Source organism: Zerene cesonia, chromosome 20, assembly GCF_012273895.1.
Source record: "Zerene cesonia ecotype Mississippi chromosome 20, Zerene_cesonia_1.1, whole genome shotgun sequence".
Classification (NCBI taxonomy): domain Eukaryota; kingdom Metazoa; phylum Arthropoda; class Insecta; order Lepidoptera; family Pieridae; genus Zerene; species Zerene cesonia.
In genome coordinates, this window is record NC_052121.1 from 9,684,752 (window position 1) to 9,708,644 (window position 23,893).

Consider the following 23,893-nt stretch of genomic DNA (forward strand, 5'->3'; position numbering starts at 1 on the left):
ATATTGAATACAACTTGAACTTTGACTGTAGATAATGTTAAATAAATAAAACAGTGTTAACGCCCTGACGGATATGAGTAATAACTCTTACTTGAATTGCGCGGAAATGCAAATTTTAATAATTTATCGGTCAATTTAATTAGCCATCGTTAGGATAAACAGGAACTTTCATTTGGTGTTCATTTATTCATTTAGACTATTGTCTCGGCATCTCATGTTCCTTAGACATACAGACAGTATTTAAAACTGATGCGGATTCCTTACATAGTTCATGTTACGTCATGTATAATATGTATATATTTAGCTAGATAACAAATTCGACACAGGACTATTTATAAATCGCATTAATACCATATATTTATCAATTATATAATAACAATTGAATAGCAAAGATCACAAAAATCTATTGATAGGTCGATACCTACTATGTAGCTGCTCTACGTTTAAACAAGCTCTACATTTAAGGTACATACATAAAAATGGTAATGGACATTGTAAAACGTTATTGTAAAGAATGAAATGAATTGATAATAAAACCTTATTGAAATCTTTTTTCTATTACCGGTGACACCAGTGTCACATCGTGAAAGTATTAAAAAATAATCAATTTGATAAATTATTTCAATTCAATTTTAAAACAAACAAGAAGAGCAGCAAGACCTACTAATTATTTTTTCTAATAGTTAATAACCAATGAGGACGCAAACATAATGCAAGCCTCAAAATCCTTAGAAAAGTTCCATTCCCTTCCAAACATAAGATCTGGAATGAGTGAGGGAGACCTGCGCAAGTTTTATAGTCTATCTTTGTCACAATTCAGAAAGCATGCTGAGTTTGGGGACTATAACTACAAACCTACACCTTTTGTATGTCTGTTTCCCTTTAGCAGAGTTCCTTTTCAAAGTCTAAGTAATAAAGAAATGATCTTTTATGACAAAATAATACCGTCTCAAAAGTAACTCATATATTTTAAAGATTTTTGTTTTATTGACAACACAATAAACAAGTATCTAAGTTCAAGTTGAATTAGTTTTTCCAAAATAAGTAAAGCTAAGTTAATTCAGTCTCAAACGAATTAAGGTTTACATTAGCGTACCTTTTTTCTCAATACGTAACATTTTTGTCTATTTATATCGTTCTAGAATCTTCGCTGGATATACGGATACAAACCCAAAGCTGGTGTGATCAACCTCAACGATAAGGACCGAACGGAAGTATTCTACGCAGCTGGCAATTGCGGTGTGGTTTACGATTGGAGTAAGGATCAAATGAGGATTTTGCAAGGGCACGTAAGATAATCTGTTGGTATTTAACATACGAGTTTAGACGTTGGTGGTTGGATTTCCTCTTTGAAACTTCTATAAATGCTTGTTAAATGCTTTCAAATCTTAATACTTACCTACAATACTTACCACTCGTTCAAAAAATTTTTCACAGAGAATATCTGACAAGAAACTCTGTAGTTGCTCTACATTTACATCTATACTAATGTTATAAAGCTGAAGAGTTTGTTTGTTTGTTTGTTTGAGCGCACTAATCTCAGGAACTATTGGTCCGATTTAAAAAATTCTTTCAGTGTTAGATAGCCCATTTAACGAGGAAGGAAGGCAGGGCGGGGCGGACCGCTAGTATTTCATAATAAATTGATGTCACTGCCGCCCATTGTTATTTCCGGATTTTGCATTTTTTCAGCGACACGTTGTTACGCACCTGGCAACGGATGCGCAAGGCAAATGGCTCGTCACGGGCGACTCAGGGCCCGAGGACGTCATCATAATTTGGGACAGCAACGACTACTTCCCTCAGAGAACCATATTCAACCCCCATGGGACGAGCAAGCTCGCTAGAATCGCTTTGAGCACTGATGCGAAGTTTCTCTTGTCTTTGGGTTATCACGATCAAGCTATGCTGTATTGGTGGATTTGGTCGTTTGGTCTCGATGTTCCACATGGTATCCTTACATATTCCTACTCATATTAAGTTTGTCTATCTGTTTTGTCTGTTCTTCACTCCACAAAACGTCACGCTTCACGCGATAAACCATATAACCGCTTTGGAGGAAATTTGGTGCAACTACCTATGCTTTGAGATCCAAGAAAGTATGTCCTATAGTTTTTTATCCTGAAAACCCTATTCGAAACGAGAACTACGCGGTTTAAAATCAGAACCGTTATACTTTGATAACGCAGATGAAGCCGCGGGCGGAAAACTATCAATCTTTTAAGATTTTTTTTTTACTGTTTTATGTGTGGTTTTCGTTTGTTTTCTAAATATTTATTTCAAACAAATAACAGTTTTCTATTTCTATTCCTTCTTTTCATAATTAATCAAGTAACATTAAAGTACCTAAAATCTGTGGAAAATGGTAACATTTTTTTTTAGCAATGTTGGAAGTAGAAATACCCCGCGGTGGTGTTATAGACATGAGCTTTAATCCCAATAACAGCCAACAATTTTTGCTACTGACTAAATATGATATTTGGATTGGTGTATCGCAGGTACTTATTCAATTTACATGTATTTTTATGTTTACCAAATATAAATATCTATATGTCATTTAACATATTATTCAAATTGAAAGTATGCGAGTATATCTATATATTGCAAGAAAATAATTAATATTTCGAATCTGTGGCGCAAGAAATGTATCCTAAACTACCAGAAACTTTTCAAGAAGAGACTGACGGACTGGTTAAAGCAGTGGCCTAGCTACTAAGGGGCTAAGCAGGGCAGTACCCGGGGCCATCAAGCTCAGGAGGCACTCGAATCCTTACCAGAAAATCTCAATCAAACTCAGCTTTTGAAAATTTCTCCTAGTTTCAAAATAAATATGACAGTTGGCAACTCGAATTTAATCATACACTGTAATGAAAAAGTTACTGCAGTCAAACGATTCTCGTTTGGCTCGAATCATCCGAATGACCGACCGTGAAAGTCAGTCAGTCGGCCACGTGGGTATGAAAATGTTTCTCGAGCCAAGCGACATATTTTTGAATGAACAACTCAATTACCTTAAATTGAGTTCTATTTACTCTATTCAAATTCTCTACGACATGTGTTTTAAGTAATATAAAAAGTTAATTAACATCACACTATTTTTTTTAATATTATGATTAAATTGAAACAAATATTACATTGTAATGAGTATAAAATTTATTTGAGAATCTTGAAAAACAAATACGAACTGAACCCATATGCGCGATACGCCAACGATCTACCTCTAGAACTACGGAACACTATAGAAAATAGTAATTAATAAACATATATGAATTGACTCATATATTCAAATAGATATACCCATATTTGAAACTATATTATTTGCATTTTTAAAGTATTTTTATATATAATGATTTTACTTCAAAAAACCTTACCAGTTTTGAAAGCAGTGGGCCCCATTTTTTTATTTACCGCAGGGCCCTAGGTTACCTAGCTACACCACTGGGTTAAACAAACAATTTTGTGACAATATATATATATTTACGATTTTTGGTATTTGCAAACCCACACAACAATTAGAATGTATATTATACTATTTACAATAACACCTAGATTATCTAAATAAATTCTTGGAAATTATTATAAATAAAAGATATGAAAAATGTTATCGTGAGGCATCACTAAGGTAGAAACAATGCAAGTTCAAATTTCGCTCCGTAATTTTTTTTATTTGTTAATTTTTTTCCATGCAAATATCGGTAAAATAATTGTTGAGTTTAATAACAATAAAATAAATCGGCACAAGAATAAGATTTATACATTTTTGGTTTTATACAATGTTGTAACCGTAGATAATATATACAACTAAGCCGGGGCGGGCTTCGCTCGTGGTACATAATATATAGCCTATATCGCTTAGTGAAATTGCACCTTTCTAATCGTGAAAGGGTTTTTGAAATCGGTCCTGTGGTATTTACGTGAAAACGTAACAAATATACAAAAGTTTCGACTTTATAATATTAGTAGAGATATACTTTTAGTGTAGCCGATGTGTGTGTACTTATTCACAAACAAAGCAGCAATTTAAAAAAAAAACCGGCTCCAAAGTTCTGTTATTATATTATTTAATCTAACTTATTGCCATAAAGAAAGAAAAAAAATATTATTTAATCTGTGGATTCTGTCATTTGAAAGCGCGCGAAGAAGTCGTAGAAGCCGTTGCGACGATCGATTTTGATGACTTCTAAGTTGGAGTATACCCAACACATTACAAGACAAAAAAAAAAAGATTTCAATCCGACTTATTGCTTTTGAATTACGCTTGCACAAACAAGCATCTACCTATAAACATACATACACTTATGACTCTCGACACTCGGCACACGTGATTGCAAGTGGTTACAGACTAACATATAAAAAAACTATGCAATTCTGACAATATCATACACTTACACATCGAATTGATACCGCCCTTTTCCGAAGTCGGTTATTAAAAATACACTTCGTCATCGTTCTGTCATCACACAATCATACCCCACTGCGTTTTATTCTCGTTATCTCTGTTGACATTGAATGTAATGCTTTCGTTGCCACCTGCGTTGTTTTAAAATTATCTTTATAGCTAGTTATAAATAAATGTATGTACCTAGCTATGTGCGATTTATTTATATTTTTTCTATGCGTCTGTCACTGAACTTCACATGAACGGCTGAATTGTTTTTTCCATCATTTTTAATTATTTTTTATCTGGGCTTTTTTGGCGTCTTCATGAGGACTCGGAAAGGAATCACATTTCAAGCACTAGCGAAACCGCGGCTAAAAGCTAGTCTTTTTATATTTCAAATATTTTAATGCGCCTTCAGTAAATACAATCTCAAAGTGTACAATAGAGTATACACCAAATTTACGTTAAAAAACTTGTTTTTTTTTTATTTTTCACAAAAATTTTAAGGTTATATAAAAAAAGTGTAAATATAAAACATTTAGATCTTTTTATTCGCTACAACTTTGCCAGTTGACGTTTTCGATAGGACTTTTAGTTTTGCCGGAAATCGAGAAAAACCGTTTTTTACCCTTAAAAACTCACTCCCATCCCCTTCCTGACCTCAGATCGCCCATAAATTATTTTTCCTTTCATTTTCATAATATTCCCCTCCATTCCTAATGCGTTTCATCCAGCTGTTTATTTTTTTGGTATTAATAATTATCGACCTTGGTCTAAAGTAGCTAAGAATCTCACAAAAATTGCTTGAATATTTTCTGTTTGATTATGAATGAAAAGTCGGTTTCAACTACAAGGATAATAATTACTAACTTCACGTATAATTTGCAGAAAGTATTCGTGATTGAAAGAGGGCTTTTAAAAGAGACCGATGATTATGAGCTTAAAATTCGAATGCCGGCGCGGAAGACCACGTCGGATGTTGGCAAATTGACATGCTTTACGTTTACCAAATCCCAAGTAATCGTTGGCTCCAGTCGAGGTGCTGTTCTGTTATATGGGTATGCTATAGGACATCAGGAGAAGGTTGATATGGATTACGAGGGCCTGAGATTCATTAAGATATTGAAAGTGGAGTCTAAGAAGATTAACGTTATTAAAAATATAGATGGGTAAGGATTACTAATACATTATTTTCATGAGCCATATCAATTCGATCCGACTTAATTTTGATTCAGTTAGTTTTGCTGTTTTATATGTGTATAAATCTCTTTTTAATAAGGTATATATTGTATAAATTAAACGAAGAGATAATAACTTTTTGCGCTGTAAAAGAAATTCGATGTACCTAAATTTATATGATATTTATGAAGCGATCAATCAGAGATTATAATAATCGTATAATTTTTTATCTGTTGTATTGTAAACATAAAAAAAGCAAAACACATTGCGACATGCGCCCCCCCTCCCCCCCATGAACCTTTCCTACAGTGTCGATCGGTTTTACGGGTAAAAAAGGTAGTTGTTTTACTATACTAAGTTGTTTCTTTAGAGTGATAGTTACTGGCAATGATGTTGGAGAAATACGCTTCTATGATGAGCAAATGATGTTGCTGTACTGGGTCCACGGGTTCCAGGTAGATTCCGTCAGAGGGATCAGCTTCGATCTGATCAAGAGGAGCTACAAAATAATCGACCCGAAATGTTAGTGCGCATATTTCTTAAAATACACAAAGACTTTTATCATTGACGATTGTTTTTGGCAAAATTTTCCAAATGTTTTTCAGCTTTTTATATTAGATAATACTATTTATAGCCAATGACGTAATATCAGATATGATTAAAGTGTATAATATTTTAATTTGAATGTCGATATTTAGAACTATTAAGCAACTTCATCAATCTTCCATACTAAAAAGTAAGTTAATATTAATCATATGATCAAGAGACACATTTCTCAGTTTCATTTTGTATGAAGGTATACCAGATATAATAATAAAAATAAAAATAATCACATTTATTTCGTTAAAAGGCAAAAAGGAGTGTCCCTGCTTCGAAAAGGTGAACCCAGGTGTAGACCCAGAAACTGGGTTGCGACGTCAAAAGCTGATGAAGAAAGCGATACCTTCAGATGCTACTACGGCTAATAAACCGTTTTTGGTCAGAGATTTTGTTCTATGTAAGTTGGGGACATCTGTTCTATGCATTTTTATTTGTTTTTTTTTAAATATATTTCTGTTGAGATGGAAACGAAAATAAATTTTCGATTTCATATTAGTCGGCATCGCCCGTGGTATATAATATAGCACTTTGGGATCACGGATCCAACGGTGAGAGAATTGTTGTAATCGGTCTAGAAGTTACTTAAATTTAACGTGTTCAAAAAAATCTTGACAGCTTTAGGTATATTATTATAAAATTAACATATGTAAAAGTATAAATAAAGATTTAACAACAGTCTTCTGTGTTATTAATAATGGGCAATTTATTTCTGTTTCAAACATGTTTTTATCTAACTACACTTCTCTTAGAAGCAGTTTTATAGTATTAATTAGTTTATATAGTTTATGTATTGATAATGTAGAAGTACATTAAGTAGGCAACAGTGATGCGAAAAAACACATTTAGTAATAAAATACTTTTTAAGGAAATGCATTTTTTTTATGTCATAGCGGGCAGCTGAACTGGTGAATCGCGTGATGGTAAGCGATTACCACCGCCCACGAACTTTCGCAAAGTCAGTGCCTATGCGAATGCGCTGTCCGCTTCTAAGGGGAAAGGGATGGAAATGATTGGAGATTGGAAAGAAGGAATGGACTGGGAAGGGTGAGGAAAAGGGAACGGGCCAACGTCTCCCACTCATCGTACGAAACAAAGTAGCATGCTACTATTTCACGCCAGTCTTCTGTAGGGGTGTGGCATGCCGAAGCATGCTCGACTCTCACATAAGTTAAGAACTAAATGTAAATAGTATCTAAGTTAAAACTACCTATAAGAGTTACTAAGCCAAGGTTAGATAAGCACTAATTCACGATTATCGCTGTTCAAGATTTAAGATAAGAATGTATTGTTTTTTACGTCAGGTACCAACAACGAAGGTGTCGCGTTCGTGGACTTTACATCAGAAACATTGTTGACTATATTGGACAATAAAATAATGCACGCTCTCACAATGACCGTACATCCAGAAAAGTTAGTTGAATATAGAACATTAGATGTTTAGTAAAAATGTATTTCTATATCCTATTATCCTGGTACATCAGTGCCCAAGTATCATTTAAATCCGTTCAATGGTTCTCGCGTGAACAAACAAGCATGTTCATACATCCATCCGAATTCCAAATATTGGTAGGATGGGATAGGATGGAGGATTTCTCCAAACCTTGTTGTAACATCACACATACAAAAATAAAGAGAAAATAATGTACCGTTGTTAATAGCTTTTGTTTTTTTGTACATATATAAGGTTCAGTCAATCAAAGTAGATTTACTTCATGACATCACTTATATATTTGTAGGCCATTCTTTTGTGTCGGCTTCACTGGCGGCTCATTGGAGCTACACAATTATTTACAACACACGTTATTTGCAAGACTGGATTTGCGAGATAATTTCAAAGTTATCACGCCCCCTAATGATGATTCGATAAAGGGGGATTATGAAGTGACGTTTCCAATACTTTCCGTCACCTGCCTTAAGTATTCTCCTTCAGGTGTTTAAATATCTGTACTTTTTTATTTATTTATTATTTTATTATTTATTTAGAAAGTTTTTAGGTAAGTTAAGGGAAATGCTATTTACTTTTTTCAACCTACAGTATTTTCGAAATCAATCCAGTAGTTCCTAACATGCGTTCAAACAAACTCTTCAGATTTCAAGTATAAGTCGAGATGGGATTAATAATTAGATTTTACCCATCACCTTTATATACCATATCTTTAGGCAATCAAGCACTTGCCTGCCATACCTTTTCTACATGACCTAAATTGACAAAACATTGACGCATTTACTTATTGAAGGTTTGCATTTGGCATGTGGTCTTGATACTGGCGAACTTCTATTTCTGGACCCTGTCACAATCGATATCTTGACGAGGACTCCATTCAGGGACACGGGCCACGCTGTAAAGGAAATCAGTTACAGTCCGGATTCATTGACTATGGCCTTTTCCGTATGTTTTTTTCCGTTTGATTAAAATCCACAAATGTTCAAATATATGGACACCACTGCCAATAAAAATATGTATAATTTTAATTGATAATTTTATTCACTTATCAACATGAATAGCTACATTTTTTAAAAGTTATAGAATCTTCGAGTGAAATATTTGTAAATTATGTTTTATTATTTCAATATTTGCTTCAACCCCTTGAGATATAAGAAATAGAACAAGATCTATATTAAACATCCCTAACAGGATACTGGCAGAACGGTTTGCGTCTATAAATATGACTGTATGAATCTCGAGTGGCATTTCATCGGCAAGCACAGGGCTCACTACAAGGACATTACCACACTCTTCTTCCTGCCACAGAAGAATGACAACGGAGAGTATAAGCTGGTGTCTCTTGGTGCTGATAGAATGATGGTGGAGTATGATATAGCGGAGAGTTCTGAGGAGTACCTAGAGATTCTCAGTTTAGATAGGTGATTTCGTAGTATTTTCTTGTGTTTATTAACAATTATTTATTATTAACCCGACCTTTCGAACACTTTACAGCGAGCGTAGTCACCATGCTCAATATAATGAGAAAATCGCGTTTAAAATCCGTTTAAAATTCTTTAATTTCTAAAGATGATTTCTTGTGTTAAATTTAAAATGGAGTAAAAGAAATGGGTTCTATGAATCGAATAAACTTATCCTTCAGTCATGAAACACTATTTTGATTATTGTTTTATTTTTAATATAGTACCTGGATGACCAAGCTTTGCTCGGTTTAACTTCGTGAAGTTGGATAATTAACAACTTACTTAACAACGCCATCTACTGGAACTTTAATTATTTGCCAAAAAATAGTATTATTATTCGGCAATAGATGTCAGGAAGAAAAAATAGTATTAGTATTATTAGAACTGCTCGTTATATGGTAGATATAGTTTTTTTTCGAGATCGTTTAGACATTTTTAAGTGAACACGTGCATCAAGAAGACATAAAACAACATAAACAATTAGTCTAACCTCAAAGCAAACTCATTGACTTCGTTGATTAACAATGCCATCTGCTGGAACTTTAATTATTCGCCAAAAAATAGTATTAGTATTATTATTCGCCAATAGATGTCAGGAAGAGTCGCTAAGTATAAGTCGATAAAACACGAATATGACTTTATCTAAAAAAGATTCCTAGCTAGATCGATTTATCGCCCCCTATACCCCCTGTACTTAATTTCATGAAAATCATTGGAGCCGATTCCGAGATTCCAATTATGTATATATATATATATACGAGAATTGCTCGTTTAAAGGTATAAGATATATGAAGTTATTCTGCTTCTATGGGTAGCACCTGGAATATTTTAAACATCATAATAAACACCTAAGCCTAACTAACTAGTTCTCTAGGTTTGATCAGTCTGCGGTCCCATTGGCTGGAATCCCTTGGCCGACACCGACAGAAATAGATCCAGAAAGCTTCCGAACGGATATACCCATGATCCTTGTGGCTAATGATGAGGTGAATCATTCATAATATGACCCTAGCTGACTAGCGTAATTTAATTTGCACTTGACAAGGATATTTTTTTTGTAATAATTTTATTGATCCTCCTCCTCCTGTTAGTGTGATGCTTTATAATTCTTTCATAAATGTACTATCTAACAAAACGATTTTTCAATTCGACCCAATGGATTCTAAGATTACGTGGCTCCAACACACTCTGAACAGTTTTATAAACCATCTTTTATAGTAGAGATAGAAATAGAATCAGATTGTCAGATTATGTGACGCATATAAAATAGCTCTTACATTATTTTATTTTTCATTTTTCATCACTGCATCATTAACCAAAATTATTTCTAGTTCAAAACCTATTTAGTGTGAGTTATCTTCAATCTTTATTTACTCAACGTATACAATGCATTTTATTGTTTGGGGATCTTTAAACAAAAAATTAAGAATTAAGAAGTTAGACATGCTATCTTGCTTATTTCAGCATAAATACAAGATAGTAAACTATGCAACAACAATGACATTATCAACAGTACTCGGCCCACGTTTTGAGCACCCGGTATGTAAAATGCAGCTGATCACGAAAACCGGTGAAGATGAGGAAAAATATCTACTTTTCGCTACGAAGAATGTCATCGGCTTACAGAAAATGCCGCTGGATGGCAATCCATGGAAACATATAGGACTTTTAGGACACCCTGTACAAGTAATTACTATGAACAGTCATTGCCTAGATCATAGTGAAGAATTCGTAATTATTACTTTTGAAGATGTAGTTAGTAGACTTTAGGTAGTAGTCGTTACGAGTAAGTAAAAAGTAGACGAAATATTTCGATTATCGATATCTTTCTCGATTTAATAAATAATGGGTAATTATGCCTGTAAAAGCGTGTAAAAATTTTTAGGGATATAATATACTTTTTATAATGTTTTATAATTTTTTCCAATTCTTTATTTAAGGTTACAGGCATGTGTTACCGTGAAGATTCGGGCACGCTTTTCACAATAGGTGCCAAGGATACATGCGTTTACCAGTGGGCGGCAAATTATAGGTACAATATAAACAACCCTGTATATGGTATGGGAGTTTTTGTATGCGCACTACAGGAATTATACCCACAGAATATATCGGGCGTAGTAGCATTTACATATCTACTACTATTATGTTTCAATGAGTAGTGTTCCCCGACGAGTACAATCTGGAGGTCTTCAAGAGAAGAGTGAACAGGTACCTTCTAGGGAAGCGCGCTCCATCTTAGACCACATCTCAGCTTACCATCAGGCGAGATCGTGGTCAAGCGCTTCCCTATCATGAATAAAAAACCAAAAAAAAGTGAGGAAATCAGAGTCGTATATCCATTTATCCATTCGAGTACTTTCGTTATTCCAAGCTATCCTTTTTTTATCCTTGAGCCCTCGATGTTGACAATAGATGTCCACGGAAGGTGGTCGATGACCACTAGGCGTCCCACCAGCTTATTTGCCTCACGGCAAATTTACATGGATAGTATTTCAATTCTGTTCCTGATCCTTAATTTCCACTCTTTTCTTCTATTTTGTAAACACAATTACTTTAATCAACTAATTTTGTTAGCAATTGGTAAAAGTCATCATGACTATTTATGTCTTTGCAGGGCGGTAGAACTAACAACAAAGCAAGGCGGCGAAGATCTTGACCCCTACTACTGTCTCATCGAAAACGGTAGACCTGGCTGGCTGTTTCATGAGATTCGAGACCTGTTCTACTACATTCAGATCCTATGCCAGGGCACATTTTCGCCAGCAATGAGACGTGTTAAGGACTACATCCCTATTGACTCCTTGCCTGATCTGATGAGAGCATTGGCATACTTCCCGTCGGAATATGAAGTAAGATGATTTGGAATTTTCACGCATTAGAATAAAGAGCATCCACAAACATTAAACGCGTTCGGCCAAATGCCAGTTCCTATTTTGTAACTAATATTTATCTGAAAAATCTTTTACTAGTACCAAATCTATATATATAAAAGAAAGTCGTGTTAGTTACACTATGCGGAATGCTAGTATTTACTAAATGTCGAATAGTATATAAAGTACGCTCTATTATTTGATCATATTTAGTAAGAATAGATGGCGAGATTCTAAGTAGAATTGATAATTCAGGTTGAAAATCTTCTAATAGAAGCGAAATATAAAGTCTATCAACGTGCTCCTTCGATGGAGATAGATTTCGAAGAGTTTGTCAAATTGTACCTCAACCACCGGCCAGCGTTTCCCAATACTTACAAGAAAATCAGAAACGCGTTTAGGTATTTCGCTACTCCGAACCAGGAGAATGAGTTTGTCATATATCAAGAGGATTTCGTGAAAATGCTGAGCCAGAATGGTAAGTGAACTGTGCCTATGATTTGTACAATTTTGAATTACTTAATTAATCTTTTTCCCTTTATTTCAATGGAGGTGAATAGATTTGTGAAATAGAATAGGACATTACGCCCATCTTAGGACATTAATTCTGCTTTTTATTCACAACATACATTCTCACACAGACCCATTCACTAAATTGACGTCACTTTTAAGTTAATTGTGTTGTGTGTGTGTTGTGTAAGCCCAAGTCATATAATTATATTGCCAGGCTCATAAATATGTACGCTCTCATTTAATGCCATTTTATCTTATATTATTTGAAATTAGTACGGTTTTAGTGGTTTTGATAATACAGAAAAGTTATTTCCAATCAGGTGAACGTTTTTCCCGTGAACTATCATGGTATCTGTTGTCTATTCTCTATGGACAATCGTTTGATGACCGGGCTGCTATGAATGATGAAGAGTTTTCGTTTTTGCCAGAGGTATCAAATTACAATAAAAATAATGCACGAAATACGTTTTGAAATGGGAATATTATAAATAGGAAAAAATTTTTTTAACCTTTTTTAAAATTTAATAAATGGCAAAAAATTTTTTTTCATTTTACTTAAAATTTCAGGAAATAACTTTGAGCGAACTGTTAACAAACATAATTGGGGTTGAGGACATAGAAAATATTTTGGAGTTCTCCACGAAGGATTCAATTCCTTCCCAAGTTACCGCTTCATCGGATACTGAAGACGCTTGAGTTTTAATATTGTTTTATGTTATAAATAAATAAATAATAGGATCTCTTAATTCTTGATATTTTACACAGCACCATCAGTTATCCATAATTAGAAAAGCTTGTAAACTAGGAAATACACTAAGATCAAGGGTGGTTTCATCTTTGCAGCCAGGGGGATTGACATGGTCGTGTTCGAATCGAAATTGGCCCAATTAGTAGTCAATGCTCAGTAGTAGTACCTAAAGTTGTAAGGTTTTTTAATGAATCTTTGCTTTAGCTTCATTTCACAAAAGTATTTACATACGTAAAATTTTCATACGAGAGGAATAAAGTAAGGGACTGGGAGCAACAGCAGGAAAAAACAGCAGCATGCTAGTATGGGGTGTGGTACTTCCCCAGTGCGAGCTGGCCTAATTCGTTTCGAAGCGTTCTCGACTCCCACACACAAAAATTAAATATTAAAATCTTCCATCATGATATGCCACGATAAAACGACACGATATGTATAAATAAATAAAAAAAAACAATAAATTCGTAATTTAGCCTCTGAGAAAGAGAGATCAAGTTTATAAGATTACGTTGCGAAGATAACAATTTGATTATAGTATAAAATATTTGAGGATATTGCCCCTTTATTTTTGAGATTACCTAAAATTTAAATTTATACCACTGATAACAAGCATAATATATTAAGAGGTGCAAATGATAAGAGCTTAGAAAGTTATAACAATGTCGCGAATTCCGTTCCCGTTTGATATTAAAGATGTGGAAGAAAATCTAGCTAAGGAACTTATGGTGCATTATTCAGGTACATGTGACTTTTCACTTAAATATACAAATTGTTTAAGAACAAATGATATTTAATATAAATAAAAAGTAAGAACCAATTCGCTACAACTTGTTGTGATATTTTTTTATGTTAGCGTATTGATTAAGAACCTATTTTTGATTTTGGAATTTGTTCATTATAGGCTTTTAAGTCGTACGTTTAATTACATTTTTTCACAGACCGTTAGTGAAAATGCTCTGAAATACATCAAAATATGCCTATATTATATGTTAATTTTAATTGTTTGAACATTATTATTTTGTCTTTTCCTTTCAAATATATAACTCCAATGGTCTTAGAGAAACATAGGAAAATGAGGATTTCAAGATTCTTTTATACTATAATAAAATATGTTTCTAGGTTACCTACAATGTAATTGAATATATAGAATACAATGAATTTTCATTTAATTACAATTGTATTTAAAATATATACAATTTATACATAGAAAGGTTTTATTTAAGTGTTTTTTTATTAGATCTACATCAGTTTATTATGCAATATACCTAATAATGAATTTATAATTATTTTACTTTGTTATAATTAAGGTTAGTTAGAAAAATATTCTCAATTTATACAGGGGAATTCACGGGGTTCGTGCAAGTTGGTCCCAAGAAATATTTCTTCCCCCATAAATATAAGGAGGAAGCTGAAGACATTTACAATATCCCGGTGAAGCCAGATGACGTGTACGTTGTTACATTTCCTAGATCAGGTTTGTGATTACTTAAATAAACTAAAACACGAATGTATATGTTACAGAAAATACAATTCCTAATAAATGTATACAATTATGAAGCTATTTAGGAAATGTATAAAATATTGTTTTTAAAATTTTTTATCCCGAAGCTCCAACGGGATACGGAATTACGCGAGTGAAACCGCAGGGCGCAGCTAGTTACCCATATAACCAGAATATTACTCATAGAAAATCTTAAAATTTACCTATTCTGTTGGACTCCATTGATTATTAAAAACAATAGATGTGATTGCATTATTGTAATTCGATCTCCGATTTGATCTCCTAATTTTTGTATGGTAGCAAATTTGCCATACTGTACGTACATATTTTTTGCCGATTATTCATAGTAAATTTTTCATTGAATTCGTTATAAAGACACAGTTCAATTCTATTCGAATGAGAAAATTGTAGTTTTCCATAAGTTTATGAAATAATTGCACAATTAAACAAACTTACCTGAAGTGAACTTCTATGTGATATAGTTATTAGTAACATTTTGGACCAAGCCTGTCGAATAATTGAAATAACCAGTTCGCAAAATAATATATAACCAGGGGTCGCAAAATAATCTAAGTTTTAAGATTACTACAGAAACGTTGACACGAATATTATCGTAGGCGAATTTCATTTGATAATGTAGTAATTCATATCAAAAATCAGAAATGATTCAATTTAAATTTAACACAACTAAAAGACATTTTATTAAAAGTGTCAAAGAATGGAAATATTACATGATTCATGATTGTGAAACAAACGTGGTATGGCGTCATCAGTACGAAGTATACAAACACAATCTCTTTCTAGCCATGACACACCTTTTTTTTATATATATCCTATACAAAGCGCCAACCACCTCTCGTACTTTGGACATACTTTCTTTAAACACAATAAAGATATAAGATATAGATATAGATATATATAAATATATATCTTGTATCTTTAAACGAGCAATTCTTGTATATATATATATATATAATTGGAATCTCGGAATCGGCTCCTACGATTTTCATGAAATTTAGGCGATAAATCGATCTAGCTAGGAATTTTTATTCAGAAAATGTCATATTCGTGTTTTATCGACTTAAACTTACTTTTTTAACAAATAGGAGGCGATAGTTAAATTTGAAAGTCTTCAATGACTTGGACCTAATATTGGAGATGGAATATGGTTCCAAAACTTGGTTGCAGAATACTTAAAACTTCTTAAAAGTCGGAACCTAGCTTCTACCAAGTACGGAGTAATATGCGTCCAGGACGGACCGTCCCAACAAAAACGAGCACAAGCGTTTCGAACACGCTGTATTGCATTTTTACTACGGTATAATAACCTAAGTCCGTACGTTATGCACGGACGGTCAGCATAATTAAATTTTGATAGTACTAAACTCTCACAGAGTCGTATCACATCGACGCTCAGTTCCAGCTCACATTGCCGAAGGCGATACAGCAGCTTAAAGCGATAAAAGCAATCAGCTATAGTTGTATTAATTACTTACTTTTCGAAACGAAGATTTTCATCAAAGATAACTCAATCCTAAGGACCATATTGGAAGTGAAAAAATCATATATTTTGTTTTATCCTTATTAAGCACCAGTAAGTTCTCACGAGACCAAGCAGATATACGATCTAGATCGCTGTTAAGTTCCATCAATTATTATAATGTTATAAAAAAAGAAGGACCTACCCATTAAAAATTATACGTGTATCAACAGGCACTACATGGACGCAGGAGCTGGTCTGGTTGGTGAAAAATGATCTCGATTTTGAATCTGCCAAAGAAACACCGTTAACATTCAGATTTCCATACCTGGAGTAAGTGTTCTTGGTATATAAAATACATTAAATAATTATTCAATCGAAGTATGTTAATGAGCAACAATTAAATAATCTGGCTTGTGCACAGAGCACACTGTATTATAACTGAGTTCCCTTTTATCTGAATTGTAAATTCAATGTATGCTTGCTTGCTTTTGAAAAATTCTCCAGTATATAAATATTCACGTGATTTTTTGCTGCAGCCTTGGGAACCCGCCTCCTCACCGTTACACACCATTAATATCACATTATTCTCACTTTCCAGTATATCTATCCTAATGCACCCGGTACTTCTTAAGCCGATAATAGAAGATAGCATAGCAAACCCAAGTAAATTCCACTTGGCAGAAATGGCAAAACCGGGCGTGGTGAAGGTGGCCAATTTGAAATCGCCAAGGTTCATCAAGAGCCACTTGCCTCTGTCGTTGCTCCCACCAGGGCTGCTGGATACGGCTAAGGTGGTGTACGTGGCGCGGGACCCGAGGGATGCGGCGGTGTCCTTCTACTATTTGAGCAAGACGTTCGGGGGCGCGCCGAAGGACTTTAAGACGTATTGGAACTACTTCATTAGGGGTTTGCGTAAGTAGAAATATAAAAAAATAATGTGTATCACTACAAATTTAAAAGTAAAGTCGTTTACCGCGTCTATCTCTATAATTATATCTTTATAGCTCCACAACGGATTTTGATGGATATTTTTAAATAGAGTGATTCAAGAGTAAGTTTAATATGCAATAACATCTATTAAACTACTCGGAATTAAGCGCGTGCAGAGCCGGGGGCAAAAGATAATTGATTAGATAATGTTGTGTACTCGATTCGAGGTCTATGATGTTTTGTGAAATTTAATAAACAAATGAAATAACTCACATTTTTTTAGGATTAGTTTCCCCACCGCTATGTTGTAATATAAATATAATATGTTAAATGATATTTAATATAAGTATTCAATAATATATTTAACATATTATTCATTAGATATTACGATAATCACAATTCACCTGTTTTATAAGATCTTATTATTTCGTAAAAACGCAAATTAATAAAAATACTGCACGGTAAATATCGTATTAGATATATTTCGAACTATTTCCACTTTAAAGCGATTCCTGTTCGGTAGAAATCGCTTTAAAAGTGGAAATAGTTGTCGGATTTATTGAAACAATATAGCAATCTTAATCTACTCATACATTAAATATCATTGGAAATTGGCAGAATCCGTCTCTGTGCGATCGGGAAGGTCATAGACAAGAAGATGTAGTCGAAAAATTTATTATTAAGTATTACTTTCATTTCTTTTAAAGGTTACAAATGATTTGTGATTTAAAATTTACCAAAATTCCATCCTACTAGATAAAAATAAAATCTGAATATAGTACACATCCTACTACTATTATAAAGCAAAAGTTTGTAATTATGGATGATTAGATGTATGTATATAATTTGTTATTCTTTCACGCGAAAAAAGCTTATCGTAACTGTCTGGATTAACACGCAGGCCTACTATTTAACCGAGTACCACGCGACTAACACCGCGCGTTTACAGCTAGTCTAAAATATTTATAACTAGCTTTTTTGTTTGTACCTAACACTGGAATTACATTTGGTGTTGTTTCATACATTATTTGTCTTTGCAGATCACTATTTACCAGTTTTTGAACACGTTAAGGAAGCATGGAATATGAGACATCATCCGAATCTTTTGTTTTTATTTTATGAAGAATTATCTAAGGTAATTTAAAGTTTTAAATAAATAGCAACGGAAAGCAAGAAACATTTTTCGTACGATTAATTTCGTTATGGATTAGCTAGAAGTACAGAAATATCTATTTTGATCTTGACACTAATTGTCAGGACTGAGGACACAAGTGACAGGATCTATTTTTTTACAGTATATGTAGAAAATCCGTTTTTTTTTTATGTCACTGTCGGCGATGGAGCTGGTGGGTCGCCTGATGGTAAGCGCTGCCACCACCCATGAACATTTATAGAGGCATAAGATCCATTGAAGACTTTACGCCTCTACAAATGGATTGCCGACTTTTTGGGAAGGGATAAAGAAAGGATTGGCGAGAGGAATAAAGGGAAGGACTGGGAAAGGAAGGAAAAGGATATGGGTTTATTGCGAAACTATTCAGGGTCATAAGGAGTCGTGACTTGCGTTTTGATTATATTTGACTTTGAATGATGTGATATAACATTAGATTAATCAATATTGTTCTATTGCATATGCAAACAGAAATGTTTAATTGAAATTTTTTAACAAATTTTCTTTATTTCATGAAATTACATCAGACATATAGAGAATTACGTTTGTGGTAAAAATAATCACTACAATTAACTATATTACTAATAAGTAGCTTTTCGCCTGCGGCTTCGCCCGGGTAGTCCAAGCAAAAAATAGACAGTGTAGAGTTTTTCGTGGGATTTCCGGGATAAAATACAACTTAATACTAAATTTCTCATTTATAAAGCATTTCAATGCTATAAAACTAAAAATTAAACTTAATACTACTTATTGTTACTATCGCATTAGACAGTGTATTTATTACTTAAATTTCAGGACTTGCCGGCTGTCATCCGTCGAGTAGCCGACTTTTTAGGTAAAGAAATGACACAAGAGCAAGTGATGAAATTGGCAGACCATCTCAATTTCAGTAACTTTAAGGATAACGCGTCCTTCAATAACGTAGATTTTGGACATCCCAGCATCGTCTTCGATCAGCAGGCTCCATTCATAAGGAAAGGTGAGACCTCATACAGATCGAAATAACTAATTTTCCTTTTGTTTTCTTTTTATGTTATATAACAGACAACTTGTGATTCGTCTGATGGTAAGCGATCACCACCGCTCATGAACATTCGCAGAGACTTAGACCACTGGAAATAGGCTGCCCGCCTTAAGGGGTAAGGAAGATAAAGAAAGGGTGAGGAAAACTATAAAGATTAAAGGCCTCCGGCTCCCCCACTACGGTGAGTGGGGGAGCCGGAATTCTAAACTATTCTTGATATGTTCTGAAATAAATTATATTTATATTTTAATTAAGTTAAAGTTTTTGACGTTGTAGGGAGCATCTCTGGATCTACTGAACTGATAATGATAAAAATATTGTAATGAAATAATTGACAGTTAATAATTACGCTCAGAAACTAAGAGAAAGATATTATGTTGATTACTAATGTGTAATAATCTATCATCATTATCATTTTTAGGTAAAGTGGGCGGTTGGAGAGACCACTTCGACGATGAGATGGTGGAACAAGCTGACAGATGGCTTAAAGAGAACCTCGCCGACACTGACCTGAGATATCCTGCGTGGGAACTGACGGATTTGTAGAAAAAAAAATCTATTAGTGTAGACTACATGCGCACACCGCAACGACGAAACTAGAATCTTCGAGAGAAATCTGTAAATCTATGAAAGAAGTCTTTAAACGACTTCAAGAAAGGAAGCTATCCATTCTGTGCTATATTATGACTGTTTTTATTTATTATTTGATAGCACAAGCTACATTGGAAGCTTTCATTTAAATTTGGTCTAGTTCAGACAATTGTGTTTATTAAAAATAAATACTATTTTTTATTATAATTTATGTCAAATAAAGATTTTTATAATTGTTTTGGTGTATATTTCATTTCATTTCGGCAGTATTTCCGTATATACACAAATATCTATGTCATAATTAATTAAGGGTTAATGATAACGTCGCGGGCAAAATATATATGTAATTCTCAATATTTATGAATATTAGTAGGATGGGATAGGATACGGGATTTGTCGATGCCTTGTTATGACATCACACATCCAAAAGGGGAAAAGAAAATACACTTGTAAATAACTTTTTTTTGTTGTTGTCATGAACTGTACATGTTGAAGAGTCAGTCAAACATAGTTTTTATTACTTCATCTCATCACCTATATATTTGTAGGCCATTTTTTTGTGTCGGCTTCACTGGCGGCTTATTGGAGCTACACAATTATTTACAGCGCACGTTATTTGCAAGACTGGATTTGCGAGATAAATTCAAAATTCAACGCCCCCTAATGACGAGTCGATAAAGGGGGATTATGAAGTGACTTTTCCAGTACTTTCACCTGCCTTAACTCCTTCAGGTGTAAACATATCTTTACATTATTTATTTAGAAACAATTATTGGATAATTTAAGGGAAGAACTATTTACTTTCTTCAAATTTATATCCAACTAGCGATCCATCCGGCTTCGTCTGAGTCTATTGTATGTACTACACATATCAAACGGTGTAAAAATTTTTGAAGTAATTCCAGTAGTTCTTAAAATGCGTTCAAACAAACTCTTCAGTTTTACATTAAGCTTTTATATTAGAATCATAATTAGATTTAACACATAATCTTTTCTTCAAAATCTTTAGTATACCAAACCATACCCAATATGGCAGGCAATCAAGCACTTGCCTGACATACCATGTGTATTTTATGAATTGAAGAAAACATTCAGTTCATCCCATTTATTTTTAAAACTATTCAACGTGGGTGCCATTATTACACTCTCGGGTAGTCTATTCCACTCTCGGACAACACGTTTGGATAGAAAATGCCTCATGGGGTTGCATTTACTTCGCACTCTCCACAATTTGCGTGAATCTCCATGTAAATCTTTGTTTTCATTCAGAGTGTACAAACTGTCAATCTTGGGTACATTATACCCACTAAGTATTTTTTATGTTTCGATAAGACTTCCGCTCTGCCTGCACCTTTCGAGAGATGTGAGGTCAAGTGCTTACAAACGTTGTACATCAGGTTGATTTCTATAATAACTGATAAGCTTTGTACATTTTCTAAAAGTGTGATATTTTTTTTAAAGTATGGGTCCCAGATCACATAAGCATACTCTAACAGTGAACGTATGTAAGTTTTATACAACTTTATGAAAGTTCTCGATGTAAGATATTAAAAAACTTTCCTAACAAGATACATCATGGGTTTTGTTCTTTTAACCACTCCAATAATGTATAAATTTAAATCTTAACTTATAGTGACACCCAGTTCCTTTTGACTATCTACGCGCATGAGTTGTTCATTTCTAAGATAATATATCTTATGGGGGTTATTTTTACCTATTTATAGAACAGAGCATTTTGTTGCGTTTAGAGATAGTGATCACTGTTTACTCCAATTCAATATGGCATCTAAGCCGTGTTGTATACTCTGCGAACTTATGGATGGATTACCGAAAAGTTTTGTGTTATCCGCAAATAGCGAGAGGACCTTTCGAGTGTATTATTAAGATCAGTTAAATATAGAATAAAGATAAGAGGTCTCATTACTAGACGGACTGTTGATAGTGTTTTACCGATTCGTACACAGAAAGTTCTGTCCGACAAAAGGTCTATTATCCAGGACAACATTTTTCCACGTATTCCAATGTTGGGAATAACGTGGCTATAATTAATGTAAACGCTTTTAACAAATTGAAGGTTTACATATTGCATGTCGTCTTCATACTTGCAAATTTCAATTTCTGAACCCTGTCACAATCAATACCTTGATGGTGACTCGGGCATTGCGCCCATCTTGTAGATTTATTGAGGACCGATGACAATACACTAATTTGATAAAATTATTCCATTTTTCAATTTGCAAAATATGATTTTTGTTAATTTATATAATTTTCATCTATAGTCGATAAGGTAAGAAAATTAATTAAAATTTTCGTCGTTCGAGTCGTGCAATAGTTTAAAATTAAAAAAACAAGCTATTATAAATAATCCTTGACACCATGCACCCCACGCTTTTGCCTGGTAGAGATCGCTACCTAGAATTTAATTTAAGTTTATTTGTACGCCTGATTATCTTTTTATTTTTTACGCAATAAAGAATTTTCATTCATTCATTCATTCATTCATAAAAAAAAACAATAAATTCGTAATATTTGCCTTTGAGAAAAGGAAGGTTCGAGTTTATAAAATTACGTTGCGAAGGTAACAATTTGATTATTGTACAAAATATTGAGGATATTGCCCCTTTATTTGCGAGATTACCTACAGTTTTAATTTATACAGAGCTGATAACAAGCATAATATATTAAGAGGTGCAAATGATAAGAGCTTAGAAAGTTATGACAATGTCGCGAATTCCGTTCCCGTTTGAAATTAAAGATGTGGAAGAAAATCTTGCTAAGGAACTTATGGTGCATTATACAGGTACATGTGGCTTTTGAATATTATTTTCAGTGAAATAAACACATTGGTTTAGTACAAAGCGTGATTAATAAAAAAAATAAGTAAGTAACAAATCGCTAATGGCTGTGTTTATTTATGTTGGCAGATTAAATAAGATACTTTTGGGATTTTTAAACTTAATAATGGCTATTAAATCGTACCTTCAATTACATTTTTTCACAGACCATTAGTGAATAGGTTATGAAATGTAGCAGTATCTGCGTAAATTACATGTTGATTTTTATGTAGTATTTTATTGTTGGAATATATTCTCTTCATTTAAAATATTTAACACCAGTGGTCTAAGACCACAGGAACATGGGAAAATGAAGAAGTTTAGATTTTTTTTAATACTATAATTAAATATGTATCTAGATCACCTACAGTGTATTTAATTATGTACATAAAGAGGTTTCATTTTGGCGTTTATTTTTTTTTTCATTATGTCTACATTGGTTTTCTTATGCCGAATAATTGAGGTTAGTTCTAAAAATATTTCAAATTACACAGGAGAACTGACGGGCTTCGTGCAAGTTGGTCCCAAGAAATATTTCTTCCCCCATAAATATAAGGAGGAAGCTGAAGACATTTACAATATCCCGGTGAAGCCAGATGACGTGTACGTTGTTACATTTCCTAGATCAGGTTTGTGATTACTTAAATAAACTAAAACACGAATGTATATGTTACAGAAAATACAATTCCTAATAAATGTATACAATTATGAAGCTATTTAGGAAATGTGAAAAATATTGTTTATTACTTTTTTTGACCATTGTGATCGTTCGCATCGAATATTATAGGCGGATTACATTTCACAATGTAGTATTTTATATCAAAAATCAGATGTGATAAAATTTAAATTTAATACGACAAAAAACATAATTTTATGTAAAGGGTTAAAGAGTGGAAATATTACATGATTTATGATTGTGAAACAAACGTGATATGTTGTCATCAGTTCGAATTTACAAACTCTATCATTTTCGCTCTTTCTCACGATGACACGCCCAATTTTCGTCCAGACACCAGCTAAAGGTGGCAGCCACCTCTCATACCTTGCCATATAGCTGCCTATTTTCTTTGGTAGTACCACAGATATCATAAAACTATACTGTTATACACTGATTAATAAATACACTCTCATGCTCTCTGTGAGATGTAATGTGTCCGTTGTTTG

At 33.5% G+C, this 23,893-nt stretch overlaps 2 protein-coding genes across 2 annotated transcripts in view; both read left to right on the forward strand.

The window, feature by feature from the left end:
* The first annotated feature begins 710 nt into the window (after window positions 1-710).
* Window positions 711-13,146, forward strand: LOC119834882 (cilia- and flagella-associated protein 251-like). Its single transcript, XM_038359400.1, has 18 exons — window positions 711-866; window positions 1,143-1,289; window positions 1,693-1,951; window positions 2,383-2,498; window positions 5,270-5,550; window positions 5,931-6,082; window positions 6,411-6,557; window positions 7,462-7,570; window positions 7,897-8,090; window positions 8,398-8,549; window positions 8,796-9,025; window positions 9,942-10,053; window positions 10,532-10,753; window positions 11,008-11,099; window positions 11,682-11,916; window positions 12,193-12,415; window positions 12,771-12,880; window positions 13,018-13,146. Exons 1-18 carry the CDS (start codon window positions 711-713, stop codon window positions 13,144-13,146), a joined length of 3,066 nt encoding a protein of 1,021 aa, XP_038215328.1.
* A 708-nt stretch (window positions 13,147-13,854) lies between these two features.
* The window catches only part of LOC119834883 (sulfotransferase family cytosolic 1B member 1-like), a 15,013-nt gene continuing 4,974 nt past the window's right edge, over window positions 13,855-23,893 (forward strand). Inside the window, exons 1-9 of the mRNA XM_038359401.1 lie at window positions 13,855-13,933; window positions 14,535-14,669; window positions 16,410-16,509; window positions 16,778-17,091; window positions 18,150-18,244; window positions 19,076-19,259; window positions 19,726-19,846; window positions 21,970-22,043; window positions 23,224-23,358. Coding sequence (XP_038215329.1) covers window positions 13,855-13,933; window positions 14,535-14,669; window positions 16,410-16,509; window positions 16,778-17,091; window positions 18,150-18,244; window positions 19,076-19,259; window positions 19,726-19,846; window positions 21,970-22,043; window positions 23,224-23,358 — 1,237 coding nt within the window. The remainder of the gene's footprint in view (window positions 13,934-14,534; window positions 14,670-16,409; window positions 16,510-16,777; window positions 17,092-18,149; window positions 18,245-19,075; window positions 19,260-19,725; window positions 19,847-21,969; window positions 22,044-23,223; window positions 23,359-23,893) is intronic.